Raw genomic sequence first — 19010 nt, forward strand, 5'->3', positions numbered from 1 at the left:
TTTGTAGGTGCCAGTTCATGTCCTGGCAGCTCCACTTCTGATTCAGCTCTGTGCTAATGCTCTGGGGAAAGCTGTGGGAGATGGCCCAAGTACTTGGGTGGCTGCACCCACATGGGAGATGCAGATGATCCTGCCTCTCGGCTTCTTGCAGCCATTTGGAGAGTGACTCAGTGAATGGGAAAATCTCCGTCTCTTCATCTCTGTAACTGCCTTTCAAGTAAATGTTTAAAAGCAAAAAGACCTGAATAAAAGCTTCCAGCAGCAAAAAGACCTTAGCATATCACTACATAAATATGTTCCTCATTTCTTCTCATTTAAAGATTTATTTATTTATTCAGAAGGCAGAGTTACAGAAGAAGAGGGAGGAAATCTTCCAACTGCTGGTTTACTCCCCAAGTCACAACCACAGCCAGGGCTGGGTCAGGCCCAAGGCAGGAGCCAGGAGCCAGGAGCTTCTTCCACGTCTCCCTTGTGGGTGGCAGAGGCCTGTACTTAGACCTTCTTTCTCTGCTTTCCCAAGCCACTGGCAGAGAGTTAGAATGGGAATAGAGTAGCCAGGATACAAAAGACCATTGACTGATGTTGTGACAGAATCATTCTGTCCTTGCACTGGCTGATGTCACAGTCCAGACTGGCAAGAAGAAATGACCCATTCCTTTCCTGGAAAACTTCAGCTTGTAGATGAGGTAATCTGAGAGAAAAAATGTTAAATCAGCTTATTTGAAAAATATAAAGATGGTATAATTAGAATCTCTTGTATGGTGTTTTGGTTTACTTTCTCTCTCTCTCTCTCTCTCTCTCTCTTTTTTCTTTTTAGCCCAAGAAGAAAAGGGGAAAAGTAGAAGTGAGACCCATTAATCTGGGGACAGATTATGAGTATGGGGTTTTAAACATTCACCTGACTGCCTATGACATGACCCTGGCAGAGAGCTACGCCCAGTACATTCACAACCTCTGCAACCATCTCTCTATTAAGGTCGAAGAAAGGTATGTTTTAATTTCCTATGTTTTCACCTCTGGAATAACATGCAAATGGAATCACACAGTATATAACTCTCTGTGTCTTCCTTCTTTTCCTTTGGTACCACACATTTGAGATTCATTAATGCTTTTAAAAGTTATTATTTTTTATTGTAACAAAATACATATTACTTAAAGTTTGTCATTTTAACTGACTTCAAAAGTTAATTAATTTATTAGAACACAAAGAAGTAGAAATATAGAGACAGAGAAGCTCCTACCTGCTGGTCCACTTTCCAGATGCCCACAACACTCAGGGCTCAGAGCCCAATGCCTCCACACTCAGCCATAAGAGAACTAGTGGGGTTAGTGCTGTGGCTTCCAGTATGCGTGCCAGTTTCAGTTCTGGCTGCTCCACTTTGAATCAAGCTCCCTGGATATATGGCAAGAAAAAGAGATAGAGGATGCCTCAAGTCCTTGGGACCCTGCACCATGTGGCAGACCTGGAAGAAGCTCCTGGTCCAAGCTTCGGATTGGTTTAGCTCTGGGCTAGGGCAGCCATTTTCTGTCTCTCCTCTCTGTAAATCTGCCTTTCAAGAAAAAAAAAAAAAAAAAGCAAAAAACAAGCCTGGGGCCTGGCACGGTGACCTAGCGGCTAAAGTCCTCCTCACTTTGCACAAACCAAGATCCTATATGGGTGCCAGTTCTAATCCTGGCAGCCCTCCTTCCCACCCTGCTGCCTGCTTGTGTCCTGGGAAAGCAGTCAAGGATGGCCCAAAGTCTTGGGACCCTGCACCTGTGTGGGAGACCCAGAAGAAGCTCCTGACTTTGGGTTGGTGCAGCTCTGGTCATTGCAGCTGCTTGCGGAGTGAATCATCAGACGGGAGATCTTCCTGTCTGTATATCTGTCTTTCCAATAAAAATAAATAAGTCTTAAAAAAAAAAAAAAGCCTGCTCCCTTAACCATTATAAAAGGGGCTGATATTGTGGTAGAACTGGTAAAACTGCTACCTATTATGCTGGCCCCACATGTTGGCACCAGTTTGTATTCTAGCTGCCCTACTTCCAGTTCCCTGCTAATTGCCTGGGGAAAGCAGTGGAAGATGGCTCAAGTGTTTGGGTCCCTGCCACACACATGTGGGAGACCTGGCTAAAGCTCCTGACTCCTGGCTTCAGTCTTGTCCAGTGCTGGCCACTGTAGCCATCTGGGGAGTAAAGCAGCAAATAGATTTCTCTCCCTCTCTATATCGCTCCTTCTTTCCTTATAACTCCATCTTTCAAAATAAATAAATTAATCATTAAAAGGTACAGTTCATCGTGATTTTATTTTGCATTTTTCTGTCAGTTATACCAAGCAATATTTCACATATTTTTTTGCCATTTAGTTTTTTCTCTTTTGAAAAATGTCTATTTAGATCCTTTACCAGTTTCTTAATTGAACTGGTTAGTTTTGTGTTGAGATTTTTAAATTTCTTGTATAATCTGGATATTAATGCTTTGTTGTATGTGTAGCTTGTAAAATATTTCTGCCATTTTGTTAGATGTTTCTTCAATCTGTTGATTGTTTCCTTTGCCATGGAAAATTGTCTTAGTCTGATAAAACCACATTTGTCTAGTTTTTCTTTGGTTGTCTGTTCTTTTGAGTTCTTTTCCAATGTTTTAAAGTGCTTCTCTTTTTTTTTTTCTAGCAATTATAGTAGTTTCAAGTCTTAAACTTTTAGGTCTTTGATCCATCTTGAATTGACTTTGATATGATTAAAAAGTAGGACTCTAATTTCACTTTTTTCCACATATAATCTCCAATTTTTTCATTACATTTTTTGGATAGACTATCTAGCTATAACAGACAAGAAGGAGTAAGTGCTGATGAAGATGTGGAGAAAAGTGGACACTTACACATTGTTGGTAGAACCATAAAACAGTTCAAAGATTGCTTTAAGAACTAGAAATAAGGACCTGGTGCAATAGCATAGTGGTTAAAGTCCTCGCCTTGCACACGCCGGGATCCTATATGGTCACTGGTTCTAATCCCGGTGGCCTTGCTTCCCATTCAGCTCCCTGCTTGTTGCCTGGGAAGGCAGTCGAGGATGGCCCAAAGCCTTGGGACCCTGCACCCGTGTTCCTCTGTCTCTCCTTCTCTCTGTGTATCTGACTTGCAATAAAAATAAATATTTTTTTTGAAAAAGAGAGCTAGAAATAGGACCGCTATATGATCCAGCAATTCCATTACTGGGTATAGGTCCAAGATATGACGTCATTGTATCAAAGAGATAGCTGTTCTGCCATGTTTGTTATATAACACACTGTTCACAGTATTCCTGATATGGAATCAACCAAGATGTCTAACATCAAATGGACTGATAAAGAAAATGTGGTAAATGTACATAGTGGAATGCTATTCAGCCATAAGAAAGGATAAAATCCTATCATTTACAGCAGAATGGATGAACTGGACGTCCATGTTAAGTGAAATAAGCCAGATTCAGGAAGACAAGTACATGTTCTCATATGTTGAAGAAAAAAATAAAATTCGTTCTGAACACAAAATAGTCATTACTAGAGGTTGGGAGAGGAAGAGGGGAGATAGAAGGAGTTTAAATATTGGCTACCAAATTAGAGTACGATTGAAGGAGTGAGTTCCCAGTGTCAGCGCAGTGGGGTTACAGTAGTTCACAAAAGGATGTTATATTCTTTAAAAGCAAACAGAAGACAGAAGCTCCCAGGCTCCAATCATAAGGTAATGTTGAAGCAGGGGTAATGTTGGTTACCCTGGTTTAACCAGTGCATAATAGAAACATGTAGTGGATTATTACAGGGTAGCCCATAAATATGTATAGTTATTGTTAATGTAAGAAAAAAAAAATGGGGCCAGCTGTCAAAGGGTATCAGGAGAAGCCACTGCCTGCAACACTGACATCCCATATGGGCAGTAATTCCTGTCTTGGATACTTCACTTCCAATCCAGCTGTCTGCTAATGGCTTGGGAAAAAGCAGCAGAGATGGCCCAAGTTTTTGGGCCCCTACCACCCATGTAGAAGTGCTGTTTTGGCCTGACCCAGCTCTGGCTGTTGGGGCCATTTGGAGAGTGAATCAGTAGATGGAAGATCTTTTTCTCCCTCTGTCTCCCTCTCTCTGTATAACTCTCTTTTTTAAAAAGATTCATTTTATTTTATTTTTTATTGGAAAGTCAGATATACAGAGAAGAGGAAAGAGAAGAAGATCTTCCGTCCAATGATTCACTCCCCAAGCAGCCGCAATGGCCGGAGCTGAGTTGATCCGAAGCCAGGAGCTAGGAGCCTCTTCCTGGTCTCCCATGTGGGTATGGGGTCCCCAGCCTTTGGGTCCTCCTTGATTGCTTTCCCAGGGCAGCTGGATGGGAGGCAGGGCCACCGAGATTAGAACTGGCCCATATGGGATCCCAGCTTGTGCAAGGTGAGGCCTTTAGCTGCTAGGCTACTGCACCGAGTCTGTAACTCTGACTTTTAAAACAAATAAGTCTTTTTGCAAAATTCTACTAAAAACATCTTTCAAAACAAACAAAAGGTAAGGTTCAGCCAGGTGTTTGGCATGCAGGCTGAGCTGCTCCTTCGGGCACTTGTGTGCTGTTACAAGTACCTGTGTTCCAGTTCTGGCTCCACTTCTGAATCTGTCTTCTTGTTAGTGTGCATCTGTCTCCCAGGTGATGATCCAAGTACTTGGTTCCCTACACCCACGTAGAAAACCTACATTAAGTTCCGGGTTCTTACCTTCAGCCTGGCTCACAGCTATTATAGGGATTTGGGGACTGAAGCAGCAAATGGAATATTCCTCTTTTCCCTTGAAATAAATAATAAATAAAAATAAATACAGGTACAGTTCAGTGATATCAAATACATTCACAATATTGTATAACCATCATCCATCTCCATAACTTTTTTTAAAAACTGAAATTCTGAACCCATTGTACAATAGTAACTTCCCATTCTCCCTGGCCCTGGCCCCTGTGTTCTGGTGTTGCAGCACGTGCTAGAATTTCCTTCTTTTTTAAGGCTAAATAATACTCTATCATATGTACAACATCCATTTTGGTTATCTGTTTATCCATAACTAATGGATGCTTCTACATTTTAGCTACTGTGAAGAACACTGCCATGGATATGGGTTTACACGTTTTTCTAAGCATATTATTGCTGGGTAGTAATCCAGTGAATGACGAGACCTTAGTTGGCTTATCTGTTCGTATGTGTTAGGGCTAGTTTCAGTATTAGTGATTGTGAATAAAGCTGCACAGTGAGCATTTCCATAACAATCTCCTGTGCATCTCTCATGGATAATTGCATAGGCCCGGGATTTCTAGATTGTGTTGTCAGTTTATGTTTAGCCTTATAGGAAACTGCCAAACTATTTTCCATATTTTATTATTTTCCACCCTCAATATCTAAGAGTTGCAGTAACTCCTAATCCTGGTCAGTATTTGGTATTGTTAATTTTTTAGAGCTATTTAATAGGTACATAGTGGTCTCTCATAGTGGTTTGAATTTTTACTTCTTTGATAAATAATGATGATGAACATCTTGTGCTTTTTTTGACATCTGTATATCTTCTTTGATAACATCTCTGTTTGACTTTATTTAATTCATGTACTTAATTACTACAAAGACAGGCTAACACAGCTCTCATTCTCTGGTTTATTCTCCAAATGTCTCCATCAGCCTGGCTAGTGCAGGCTGCAGCCATCAGCCAGGAACTCTAGTTCCATTCTGTGTTCCAGGGTCTATACTAACAGTAAGCTGAAATCAAGGGGCTGCGAACTGAACCCAGGCACTCTAATATGGGGTGTGGCCCTAACCACTCTTCATGTATTTTTAAATAGCAGTTCCTTTTTAGATATGTGCTTTGTAAATACTTTCTCCTAACCTATAACTTATCTTGTTTTTTAAAATATTAATACAAAATTTAACATAGTACACATATATCTTACAGTGTTTGAAATCCAATGCATCAGCTGTTTGTAACTGACAGGTGACATCATCAGAGAGCAGTAATATATGTGTGTGTACACACGTATCAATCAAGGGAAGAGCTGGCTCCTAGCAATTTTCTAGTCTATAATTTAGCTGGTATGTCTTTCACTTACATGCCTTTTGGCACTGATACCTCTTTTTAAAATTTTTTAGTATAAAACATATTGGCAGATGTATTTTTGCCATCTTCATTCCTACTGAGGTTTTTTTTTTTTTTTTACAATTATATATTCATAGAATGGCAGTTGTTTGCCATTGTTCAGCTGTAGCGAAAAATATATCTGTTAACCAAGAACAAACAGATGAGAAATCTGGTGATGTGTATTAGAAATGCTCCTCTTTGGGCCTGGCGCGATAGCGTAATGGTTAAGGTCCTCACCTTGAACGTGCCAGGATCCCATATGGATGCTGGTTCTAATCCCGGCAGCTCCACTTCCCATCCAGCTCCCTGCTTGTGGCCTGGGAAGGCAGTCGAGGACGGCCCAGATGGGAGACTTGGAAGAGCTCCTGGCTCCTAGCTTCAGATCGGCACAGCAGTGGCCGTTGTGGCCACTTGGGGAGTGAATCATTGGACGGAAGATCTTACTCTCTGTCTCTCCTCCTCCCTGTTCATCTGCCTTTCCAATAAGATAAATAAATCTTAAAAAAAAATAGAAATGGTCCTCTTTGGGGCTCAAGGTTAATCCTCCGCCTGCAGCGCCAGCATCCAATATGCATACCAGTTCTAATTCTGGCTGCTCACTTCCCCAAATGGCTACAACAGCTATGGCTGAGCCAGGCCAAATCCAGGAGCTTCTTGCAGGTCTCCCACGTGGGTGCCCATATGGAATGCTGGCATCACAGTCTTGGCTTGACCCACTGCTCCACATGCCAGCCTCTGCAGCTTTGTTTCTTTCACGCCTAACACAAGGCCTGCCAATGGGAGACATTCAGTCATTATTGAAAGAGTATGAGGTTACTGAATATGACTATAGAATTGTTAGGTGGGATGCATTTCCTAAAATGTAACCCAAGTGCTTTTAGTTAATCAATCTAGAAATGTTGCTTGAGTCTTTTTTGCTTCCTGTGTGACAGATATGCATGAGATAGTCCGCACTAGAAGTCTCCCTGATTTCAGGAAGTATACCCATATGCACAGTGCACACACACATGCAGTGATAGCTGTGATTATCACATAAAGTGGACTGTGGTACAAGAAGGCAGAGCTTCTCAGAGTGCCACTCTGAGAACAGCAGGATTAATGCCTCACTTCCTGTGGCAACTCAGTCTTGCTCCCAGAAGAGAAGTTGCTAAACTAAGCAGTGTGGTTAGTGATTGTTGCCTGCTTTTTGCCGCATCCTGGGCTCCTGGCAGTTTGCTCACTGGCAGCTGGTCTGTGACCCACACTTGCAATCACAAGAAGCCAAAAATTCAGAGTGCAGGCTCAGACTGCCAGCATTCAGGTTCCAGCTCTACCAGAGCTTAGGTGTATGACTTTGGGGAAATTCTGAACTTGTTTCTTCACCTGCATCACAAGGATGACAGTATTTTTACTTCTGAGCATTCCAAACAACAATTAAGACAGCATTTAGCACACATGCCTACTGTCTAGAAAACACTCTGAATAGTATTATTTGTCATTAACAATAAATGAGGACTTTTTTTCCAGCTGGCAGGATAGCTTTTCAGAGGATGTGGAGGCAAAGACACATTACAGGTCACTCAGACTGTTCCTGTTACCCTGCAGGAGATCTCTTCCCTGGAAGGGTGGTTTAACTTTTCAGAAGGACTCCTTTTAAAGAGGCTGTTTTTAAACCCAACCAAGATGCCCTGGCTGCATTTGAGTGAAGGCAGCAAGGCGGTAACACTTGCTGAACACTGCTGTCAGCGAGGCACTCTGAGAAAGTCCTTTTTGACTTTCCCTGTATACAATTCTCACTTTAATTAGCATCAGCCCTTGAGCCTGGCTGCCTGCCTTTCGATCCTGGGCAGTTCAGCTAGCCTCCTTGTGCCCTGGCTGCTCCTCTACACAACAGCGATACTAAAAGTACCCATCTAAAAAGGCTCCAGTCCAAATGTGTTTAAAGGGCTCAGATTACACACAGTTATTGGCTGCCACTCTTATGAATACAATGGAAGGTTTCCTATAGTTGTGTACCTACTAAGTGGCTAGGTCTAGATTTGAACCCACTCTTCTTTCTTCCAACTTTCAGTTCTTCTAAGTGTTTCTCCATTAAGCAGTGATCTTTCTAGGATGGAAATGGGATTGTGTCACTCCTCTGCTTAAGACCTTTCCATGGCTGCCCACTCTTAGGATCATGGTGCTAGGTGCACCACAGCCTGGGCTTGCCTCTCGCCTTCACTCACACTTCTCATCACCTCTCTCTTTCCAATTGCATTTGCTTTATTTTTGTTGTGTTTCACTTCAGAACCTTTGCATATGCTCCCTAAAGCTTATATTCTCCCTCCCTTCACCTAACCACTACTGCATCATATTGAATGAGACTTTCCTTACAGTGGGTTCTGATGTTATTTATGTAAGAAAAATATAAGGCCTATAACTTCCCTTTCAAATATTCATTCTTTTTTAATAACATTTATTTATTTTTATTGGAAAGGCAGGTTTACAGAGAGAAGGAAAGAAAGGGAGAAAGATCTTCCAGCCACTGTTTACTCTTCAAATGGCTACAATGGCCAGAACTGAGCCAATCTGAAGCCAGGTACTAGGAACTTCTGGGTCTCCCATGCAAGTGCAAGGTCCTAAGGGTTTGGTTCATCCACCATTGCTTTTCCAGATAATGAACAGGGATCTGCATGGGAAGTGGAGCAGCAGGGACACGAACTGGTGCTCTTATGGGATAGTGGCACTTGCAGGTGAGGGATTAGCCAGTTGTGCCATCATGCTGGCCCCTTGAGTATGCATTCTTTACCTTGGTAATCATCTGAGTCTTACTGTTCTTTCCTAATAGTCATGAAGCTCCTCAAGGAAAGGAATATGTCTGTCTTCATTGGTGGATTGACCATAAGACCTGGTCTAGTATCTGATATGTTGTAGGCACTGAGTATATGTTTACTGATTTGGACTGAGGTCTTTTAAAAAATTTTTTATTGGGGCCCAGAGCCATAGCCTAGTGGCTAAAGTTCTCAGATTGAACACATCAGGATTCCATAAGGGCGCTGGTTTGTATATTGGCTGCTCCACTTCCCATCCAGCTCCCTGCTCGTAGCCTGGGAAGCAGTAGAGAACAGCCCAAAGCCTTAGAACCCTGCATCTAGAGCGCAGGAGAACCAGAGGAAGCTCCTGTCTCCTAGCTTTGGACCCGCTCAGCCTCAGCTGTTGCAGCCACTTGGGGATCTTTCTGCAGACAGAAGATCTTTCCCTCTGTCTCTTCTCTCTATAAATCTGACTTTCAAAAAAATTATAATAAATCCTGAATACAGTCCTTGTTGATTTGTTTTTAATTTATTTGAAGCAGAGAGACATTTCCCACTCACTGGTTCACTCCCCAAATGCTCACAGTAGCTGTGCACTGGCCAGGACAAAGCCAGGAGCCCAGAAATCAATCCCGTTCTCCCCAGGGGGGGTGGTAGGGACCGATGTGCTTGCACCATTAACTGCTCTGAGAGTAATCATTTGCAGGAAACTGGTATCAAAAGCAAATCAGGGCCCGTTGGCGTGCCTAGACGCTAAAGCCCTCACCTTGAATGTGCACGGATCCCATATGGGCGCCCGGGATCCCATATGGGCACCAGTTCTAACCCCAGCAGCCCCACTTCCCATCCAGCTCCCTGCTTGTGGCCTGGGAAAGCAGTCGAGGATGGCCCAAAGCCTTGGGACCCTGCAACCTGTGTGGGAAACTGGAAGAGCTCCTGGCTTCAGATCGGACCAGCAGTGGCCATTGCGCTCACTTGGGGAGTGAATCATCAGACAAAAGATCTTCCTCTCTATCTCTCCTCTTTGTATATCTGACTTTGTAATAAAAATAAATAAATTAAAAAAAAAAAAAGAAAGCAAAGCAAAGACTCAAAACCAGGCATGCTAAACTGTGATGCAGGTGTTCCTATTATGTCTGACAACACCAAAAGCATGCTACATGGCTGGAGTTCTGACAGGCATGGCTGTGTTTCCTAGAGTAGCAGAATGAATAGGAGACACATTGCATTGTGTCTCTTTGCTGGTTCTTTGCTTCAGATAGCTCAGAGCATAAAAAGCTGGGTTTTTTTTCCTAAAGACTTATTTATTTTTATTGGAAAGTCAGATATACAGAGAGGATGAGAGACAGAGAGGAAAATCTCCCATCTTATGATTCACTCCCCAAGTAGCTGCATAGGCTGGAGCTGCACCAATCTGAAGCCAAGAGCCCAGAACCTCTTCCGAGTCTCCCATGCAGGTACAGGGTCCCAAGGCTTTGGGCCGTCCTCAATTGCTTTCTCAGGCCACAAGCAGCGAGCTGGATGGGAAGTGGGGCTGCAGGGGTTAGAACTGCCATCCATATGGGAACCCAGTGTGTTCAAGGTGAGGACTTTAGCTGCTAGGCCACTGCGCTGGGCCCAAAAGTTGTTTGTTTTTAAGCAGCTCACCTCCATGCACAATTTCCAGACTAGGGTATTCTTAGGCATTCTCACTGCCCAGCTTTTCAGGCATGACATTCTTTCCTTCTGGTTTTTATTTCACCTTGATCTATTTTCTTCTAGGAGCAATGGTGGTGGTGGTGGTAGGGACAAGCCACATTGTGTTGGACCCGGGCTATAAAGCAGGGTGTTGGCTTTTGTTCTGGAATCAGTCTGCTTTGCTGCAGCTGCGGCCCCCCGCCGGGAGAGCAGAGGAGGAGCCCTCTGCTGCAGCTCCTACATTCGCCTGCGCCCCTTGCTGTGCAGCTGCCTGGGGAGAACCTAATCATCAGGCAGCAGCTTCTGGTTGGAGCTGAGCCTGGAGCTGACCCAGCTCTGGGCCCTGTGAGGCTGCACTTTTAACCTACTTAAAATTTTAAAATTGAGGTATAACTCACACAAAGTGAAATCTATAGATTCCAAGTCCTCCAGGACCCCTTTGTCCCTTGCCAGGTGATTTGCCTCCAAAATTCAATTGTTTCTTCTCTTCTGTTTTTTACTGTTCAAGTAAAATTTATGGCACAGAATTTTTGTAAAGTACAGAAAAGCACAGACACTTAAGAAAAATCACCTGTACTCTTACTACTTAAAAGGCCCTTTCTACTTTGACGTGATCAGAGTACAGCCAGAACTAAAGCATCCTCCCTCCCCTTCTTTTCACATTTTAGCAAATACAAACAACTGATCTCATGACTTACCTGTGACAAGACTTGTGGTTTAAACTGTTTGCCTAAGATTTTTTTCCCACCATTTTACATCAAAAATTAGCCCGACATGCTGCAGAGTGTCAGTTTGGCAAGAACAACACAAGTGGGACCTGGAGCAATAGCCTAGTGGCTAAATTCCTGCCTTGCATGTGCTGGGATCCCATGTGAGTGCCAGTTCATATCACATCTGCTCTGCTTCCCATCCAGCTCCCTGCTTGTGGCCTGAGAAAGCAGTAGAGCCTTGGGGCCCTGCACCTGCATGGGGAACATGGAAAAGGCTCTAGGCTCCTGGCTTTAGATCAACTCAGCTCCAGCTGTGTGGCCACTTGGGGAGTGAAGCAGCAGACAAAAGTTCTTTCTCTCTGTTTCTCCTTCTCTCTGTAAATCTGTCTCCCCCAGTAACCCCAAAAAGTAAGTAAAGCTTAGAGCCCAGCGTGATAACGTAGCAGTTAAGGTCCTCGCCTTGAATCGGCGCAGGGATCCCATATGGGCACCAGTTCTAATCCTGGCAGCCCCGCTTCCCATCCAGCTCGCTGCTTGTGGCCTAGGAAAACAGTGGAGGACGGCCCAAAGCTTTGGGACCCTGCACCCGCGTGGGAGTCCAGGAAGAAGCTCCTGGCTCCTAGCTTCAGATTGGCTCAGCTCCAGCCGGTGTGGCCTCTTGTGGAGTGAACTATCAGACAGAAGATTTTCCTCTCTTGTCTCTCCTCCTCTCTGTGTATCTGCCTTTCCAATAAAAGTAAAAATAAATCTTTAAAAAAAAAAGAAAAATAAGTAAACCTTAAGAAAAGGGGACACAGGTGCCCTGATTATGGCCTAGGAAAAGCAGTGAAGATGGCCCAGATGTTTACCCCCTGTAACCCACATGGGAGAACCCGATGGAACTCCTGGCTCAGGATGTGAGTCTGCTCGATCCTGGGCTTGGGCAAGCATCTGTGGAGTAAACCCGAAGATGAAAGACTTCTTCCTCTCCTCATCTCTCTACTTTTTAATAAATTATTAAAAAAAAAATTTTTGTTTTTCAGGGAATTCCAGGCTCCTGACTTGAACTTGGCCCAGTCCAGGCCATTGGGGCCATATGGGTAGTAAACCAGTGGATGGAAGATTATCTCTCTCTCTCTACAGAGAAATTCTATTAACCTTCCATCCTGGCTTCACTCCCTAAATGGCCATAAAAGCCTGGCCTGGACCAGGTGGAAGCTAAGAGCTTCATCTGTGTCACATGGGTGCTGGGGCCCAAGCACTTGGGCCAGCTTCTGCCACTTTTCCAGGTTCATTAGCAGGGTACTGCATTGGAATTGGGATGCCAATATCATATGTGCATCTTAACTCACTGTATCACAATGCTGGACCAAGTGAAATTAATCTTTTTTTAAAAAAGCCATCCTGGGCCCAGCGCGGTGGCGCAAGTGGTTAAGGTCCTCGCCTTGCACACCCGGGATCCCATATGGGCGCCGGTTCTAGTCCCGGCAGCCCTGCTTCCCTTCCAGCTCCCTGCCTGTGGCCCGGGAAGGCAGTCGAGGACGGCCCAAAGTTTTGGGAACCTGCACCCGCGTGGGAGACCCAGAAGAGGCTCCTGGCTTCGGATCGGCATAGCATCGGCTGTTGCGCTCACTTGGGGAGTGAATGATCGGACGGAAGATCTTCCTCTCTGTCTCTCCTCTCTGTATATCTGCCTTTCCAATAAAAAAATAATAAAAATAAATCTTTAAAAAAAAAAAAAGCCATCCTGCTAGCATATATATGGGGGGAAGAGAGTATCTGAGACCCCGGTGTCCATCCTCATAAACATACTGTCTCCTTGGGTCACTTGGCTGGTGTGGTGATGTTGACCTTCCTGTTGACCCCTTGGGGCCTCATCTTGATACCATAACCAGAGTCCTGGTGTTTCTTGATCAGTCTGTGTCTGGTTGGTTCTTTCTGTGAAGGCCTCTCAAGCCTCCTTGCCTGTGTTGCTACCAGTGTATTTGTTCAGAATGCCCTCCAGGCAGATGTCTCCACTCATTCTTCACATCTTGGTAAGTTTCTCCCTCACCATGGAGGCCTGCTGTTCTCCCCCTCTCATCCTTAAATATGTGCGCACACCAATGAGTGTGTCTGTCTTGCCATGGGGCGGATGTTTATGTATTTCCCTGTCTCTCCAAGGTGCTCTCTCCTAGTGAGCATCCTGAAGGTATAGGCTGTGGTGCTGGGGACAGGAGAGTCTGCTCATCAGTGTGAGTTGGATAAATAACCATGCAATCTTGCCACAGTATAGAGGAATAAAACACATGATTAATCATGAGATAGAGCATGCCGATTTACTCATTCAGTCCCATCTGCAACATCTGCTTTTTCACATTTAGAGGAAAACAACATTTTAGAGTGCTTTTTGCTTTCATGAAAGCTTTTACCTAACTACTTTATTCATTTAATTTGCCACAAGAAGTCTTTGATTGTGTTCGTTTTTTTTAATCAGGAAATTATTATTATATGGGACTTGGAAGAAGATATCAGAGAGTGTGCTGAAAAGTGGGAGGGGATGCTTTAGTGGCTATGTGAGAGAGACTGCAAAATTAGCATCTACCGATTGTTTATGGGAGCAAGGTATACCATGGCAGGCAGACCACTTATATGAGCTCCTTTAAACAATCAGTGTGTCGGGCCCGGCGCGGTGGCGCAAGTGGTTAAAGGTCCTCCCCTTGCCGCCCGGGATCCCATATGGGCGCCGGTTCTAATCCCGGCAGCCCCGCTTCCCTTCCAGCTCCCTGCCTGTGGCCTGGGAAAGCAGCAGAGGACGGCCCAAAGCTTTGGGAACCTGCACCCGCGTGGGAGACCCGGAAGAGGCTCCTGGCTTCGGATCGGCATAGTATCGGCCCGTTGCGCTCACTTGGGGAGTGAATCATCGGACGGAAGATCTTCCTCTCTGTCTCTCCTCTCTGTATATCTGCCTTTCCAATGAAAAAATAATAAAAATAAATCTTAAAAAAAAAAAAAAAACAATCAGTGTGTCACCATTATGAACTACAAAGAAGATTAGGATTCTCATTAAAGCTCAGCTTTAACACTGACACAAAGCACTGCTTTATCCAAATTCAAGAAGTGCCAAATGACAGAGCCAGTATTTAAGTCCAAGACTACTCTGTTTCTAATCCACTTTCTGTGACATTAAACTTGCTTTGGTAAAATGTCATCTGTAGAAGGCCATGATTCTTGCTATTCAATGATGAAACTTTGTGAAACTTGAAAATTCAGTCCTAATATCATTATTAATATTTCATGTTATTTTCAGTGTGATGGACTTTTGCTATGATGAGCATGACATGATGATACATTTCTGTGTAGCCATTAGTCCAGTCCTCTTCTCATGACACCTGGTCCTCACTCTCATCTGCTGATAAAATCCCCGATAGTAATCCTGTCAGTATGTGAAGGGAAGCAATTTACCAAAGTAGATACTGCTGCCAAGTGGCAAGGACAAACTTGACTCCAAGCCCAGTGTTCTCACTGCAGTATGAGAGTAGATCTGCTAAGCTGATTACAACAAACAAAGACTCCTCAACCTGGGGAGAACAGGGATTCATACCCTATTTCTTCAGGACAGAGGAGACACTAGGGCAGGCCTCCCAAGTACACCTAATGAGAGCTGCTTTCTTTCAGGAGTAGCTATTCTTCACAGCAAATGTTTTAGAATCGGTAGACTTCGTTCTGAGTAATGTATTAAGCATGGCTGGAGATGCAGACAGGTGTTCAGCATGGCCTGCTCCTTCAGCAGGTCTAGAGACGTCAGGAGGAGGAAGAGGGACATGGTTACTTTGCTTCTGACAGCAGATTCCAGGAGCTACAGCGTGCCATGGTGGCTGTGCTCATGCACTGCCCAGGTAAAAGTGGGGCTGCTGGCTCAAATGAACCCTCCCGGCTCTTCCTTCCCACAGCTACGCAATGCCAACCAAAACCATGGAGATACTGCAGCTGCAGGATCAAGGCAACAAAATGTTCCTGGACTCAGTCCTTACTACACATGAGCGAGTGGTTCAGGTAGGCACCCTGGGAGAACAGAAATCTATTTGCTTCTTCTAGTTTTTTTGTCTACTCCCCTTCACACCCACCCCACCCCTTCTGCTATACCCCTTTCTTCCTTTCTCCTGCCCCTGGAATACTGCTGTTCTCCAGGGTGCAGTTTTTGACCCCTCCATTTTTCCTTTTACATCACCTTCCACTGGAGCAATCTCATTCATTCCTCTGGTCTTAAAGCATCATTATGTACCTAACCCTCAGACAGGGGTAACAGCAGCCCTCACCTGTTGGCTGAGAGCTTCAAACCCAACACCCAGTCACAACAGTCCAGTCTGCTGGATTTCACCTGATGACCCACAGGTAGCTGGGCTACATCAGTTCAGACAGCTTATTATCAAGGCATTGGCATTCCTCTTTTTTTTATACAATCTTGCATATCTTTTTGGATTTTTAAAAAAAATTTTGCTGATTGATTTGAGATCAGAGTTACAAAGAGGGACAAAGATTTTCCACCTGCTGGTTCACTTCCCCCGGCGTGGGAGACCTGGAAGAGGCCAGGCTCCTGGCTTCATATTGGCACAGCTCCGGCCATTGTGGCCATTTGGGGAGTGAATGAATGGATGGATCTTCCTTTCTGTGTTCTCTCAGTACCTCTGACTTTCCAATTTAAAAAAATCTTTAAAAAATGTGTATCAGCAATGTAATGAGAAGAATGTTACGCTAGTAACACCTTAAATCTAAGTATGTTAATTTTAAAAACAACTAAATTACTTACAATCTTTGCTGCTTTAACTTTATCAGGCATGTATTATATGACAGGTTTTACGATGGATTTGAGACATATAGGACAGTTTGAACTATAGGTTCACTCTGGCCATAGATGGAACTAGTCTTAATTCTCTAAAGTTGTTATGCATCTGCATTTTATTATTATTATTTCTTTAAAAATTTAGGGGCCAGCACTGTGGCATAGTAAGTAAAGCTACCACCTATGGCACTGGCATCCCCTGTGGGTGCTGAATCATGTCCTGGCTGCTGTATTTCCAATCCAGCTCCCTGCTAATGGCCTGGGAAATACAGCAGAACATGGCCCAGTGGTTCAGTACCTATCACCCATGTGGAAAACCCAGAGGAAGGTCCTGGCTTCTGGCTTTGGCTTTACCCAGCCCTGGCCATTGTGGCCATCTGAAGAGTGAACTCAGCAACCAAAGACCTCTCTCTCTCCATATATATATATAACATAGATATGTATGTATATATATAAACTTACTTTCAAATAAATAAGCAAATCTTAAGAAAAAAATCTTTAAGGTTTATTTAAGGCAGAGTGACAGGAAGAGATGGGAAGAGACCATTCATCTTTTGGATTACTCACTCCTCAGATGCCTACAATGTCGGGACTGAGGCCAAGACCTAATAACTCCATCTAGGTCTCCCATGTGAGTGCAGGAGCCCAAGCACTTGGCCATTATCTGCTGCTCTCAGGTGCATTATCAGGATGCTGATCAGAAGGAACCTGAATTAAACACTCTAGTATTGGATGCAGGCATCTCAGGTGGTGGCTTAACTCACTACACCACACTACTCACTTCCTCCTCCCCCATTTTACTGAATGCTGTTTTCTCTACCTTAAAACTTTCTACATTTATGTTGAATGCTTCTAGTATAATCCAGTTTTCTCTAGGACTCCACCCAGATGTTACTTCTGGGTTTTCTTTGTTCTCACCTGATTGAATTGCATAGATTCTTCTCTTGCAAGTGCTGAAATCCTCCTGTACCCGCATCTACCACATTACTGGACTCCCTTCAGGCCTCTCAGGACAGTACTTGATGCCAGTCAGGCTCTGGTCTCTGGGGATGGGCGCTGAGGTAAATCGGGAGTTCAGCCTGAACCTGAGAGTCTCTTGGTTCAGCTGTGACATCCTCTGCCTACAGATGCAGATGTTGTCAAACAAACAGCCAGAGAAGACCTGCAAAGGCCAGGCTTAGCAGGCAAGCGCTGGGTGTCCGCCCTCCACGCACAGGGCTTGAGCAGCACTGGAGTCTGTGCTTGCCTGCCTGACCTCCTGCCTTGTGGAGCCCTTTCTGAGAGCCTCTCCTTTTATTCTGCAGATCAGCGGTCTGAGTGCCACGTTTGCAGGCATCTTCTTGGAAATAATCCAGGGTAATCTTCCTGAAGGAGTCAGATTATCCGTGAGGGAGGTAGGTGCCAGCTTGAAAAGCAGCCCACTGGTGACCACCTGCTTGTGCTCAAAATTAAGCTGAAAACATCTGGGCTACCTGGCTTTGGGAATAACAGAAATGTGGATAATTAAGCCTACATAGTGACCAGGTGAAAGGTGCAGGCTGGTGGTACCATGGGCAGTGTACTGGCCCTTCTGAGGCCTCAAGAATGATGCTTTGTGGACATCAGGAGCTGGACGCTGCCACAGTGTCCTGGTATCATGAGTGACCCCTTGGCACTCCCAATTCTCTCCTTCCAGGCAGTTGGGTAGCAGAAAGAACTTGGCACAGCTTTAAATCTGAACACAGATTTAAAATCTGAATGTCCTTCAAGGCTTCCCTATCACCTGACTGGCATGTTTGGTAAAGGCCAGTCAGAAGGACGTGTGGTCAGGTATGGAAAACGGCAGGATGCTGAGAACATCAGCTTGAGGACTGAATGTTAGGGTCCGCTTGCAAGAATGATCCTTCCTGTGACTCAGATACTTTGGGTTGTCTCAGTCGGCTGTCCTCTGCTTCATCCAGCGTCCCTGGTTCCCAGTGTATGCTTGTCGCTGCTACTGCTGTTTGAATTTCCCACAGATCTGTGAGCAGAAAGAGAATGAACTGGTCAGGCAGACTTGTAATATTCAGTCATTAAAAATTTCCTATAATAAAGGGATAGTTTTGACATTCTCTCTTTTAAATGCCTCTGTTGTGGTACTCACAGCATTTTTATATTACTTAATATATGTCTAGCTTCTTTCACCAGATGGTGAGTTTAAGGCCAGTTGAATCAGTAAGCCTGATTCAGCTTTGAATCCCTGGTACCTAACATGAGTCTGGCACACATTAGATACTCAGTAAAAGTTAGTCTTATCTGAGTCATTCTTCACAGAGGATGATGGGCCTTCTTAAATGTTTGCATATTTGGATAATTAGAAGCTCTGCAGTAATCCCTACCCATTTCTCTTCTCTTCTCCAGCATACCGAAGAAGACTTCAAGGGACGGTTCAAAGCTCGGCCAGAACTGGAAGAATTACTGGCCAAATTGAACTAGCTATTGTGCATGCATCCATGCCAGCACATGATGGCAAGTGCCAAGGAGAGGAGCTTCCTGAGCATCAGAGTCAGGCAGGAGGCAGGAGCACCTGATCCCTAACTACCCATTCCTGTAGCCAGGAGTATCTCCTCTCCCATGGGTGTGTTGCCAGTTCTCACCACTTATTGCCAAGCTAACCCTCAATGTCCTTCATTTAATAAAAGTCTGTCATCACTGGTGCTATTGCTGGTGTGGGGGTAGCGGGCAGAGAGTAGAGACAGTCCATCCTGATCTATAGAAGATTCTAGAGGCACCTTGCTTTTGTTTGGTGCCTAGGCAGCCTCCAGGCACTTGGGAGCTCATGCTGGGGACCTGTGGAGTAGTGGGGTCCTGGGGAATCCTACACATGTTTGGGTCCAAGGCATTGTGGTGGGGAGGAATTCTAGAGTCTCAGGCTGGAATGCTGGTGTGGTGTGCTGGTAGACTGGGCTTGAGGACTCATTATCATAC

At 44.5% G+C, this 19010-nt stretch overlaps 1 protein-coding gene across 1 annotated transcript in view; it reads left to right on the plus strand.

Annotated features, from left to right (window-relative positions):
• Nucleotides 1-18734, plus strand: part of MRPL48 (mitochondrial ribosomal protein L48) — a 52004-nt gene extending 33270 nt beyond the window's left edge. Inside the window, exons 5-8 of the mRNA XM_040964399.1 lie at nt 818-987; nt 15175-15277; nt 17369-17458; nt 18444-18734. Coding sequence (XP_040820333.1) covers nt 818-987; nt 15175-15277; nt 17369-17458; nt 18444-18518 — 438 coding nt within the window. The 3' untranslated portion in view covers nt 18519-18734. The remainder of the gene's footprint in view (nt 1-817; nt 988-15174; nt 15278-17368; nt 17459-18443) is intronic.
• Nucleotides 18735-19010: the final 276 nt, after the last annotated feature.

Source organism: Ochotona curzoniae, unplaced genomic scaffold, assembly GCF_017591425.1.
Source record: "Ochotona curzoniae isolate NIBS_2020 unplaced genomic scaffold, NIBS_Ocur_1.0 scaffold_3223, whole genome shotgun sequence".
NCBI classification, from domain to species: domain Eukaryota; kingdom Metazoa; phylum Chordata; class Mammalia; order Lagomorpha; family Ochotonidae; genus Ochotona; species Ochotona curzoniae.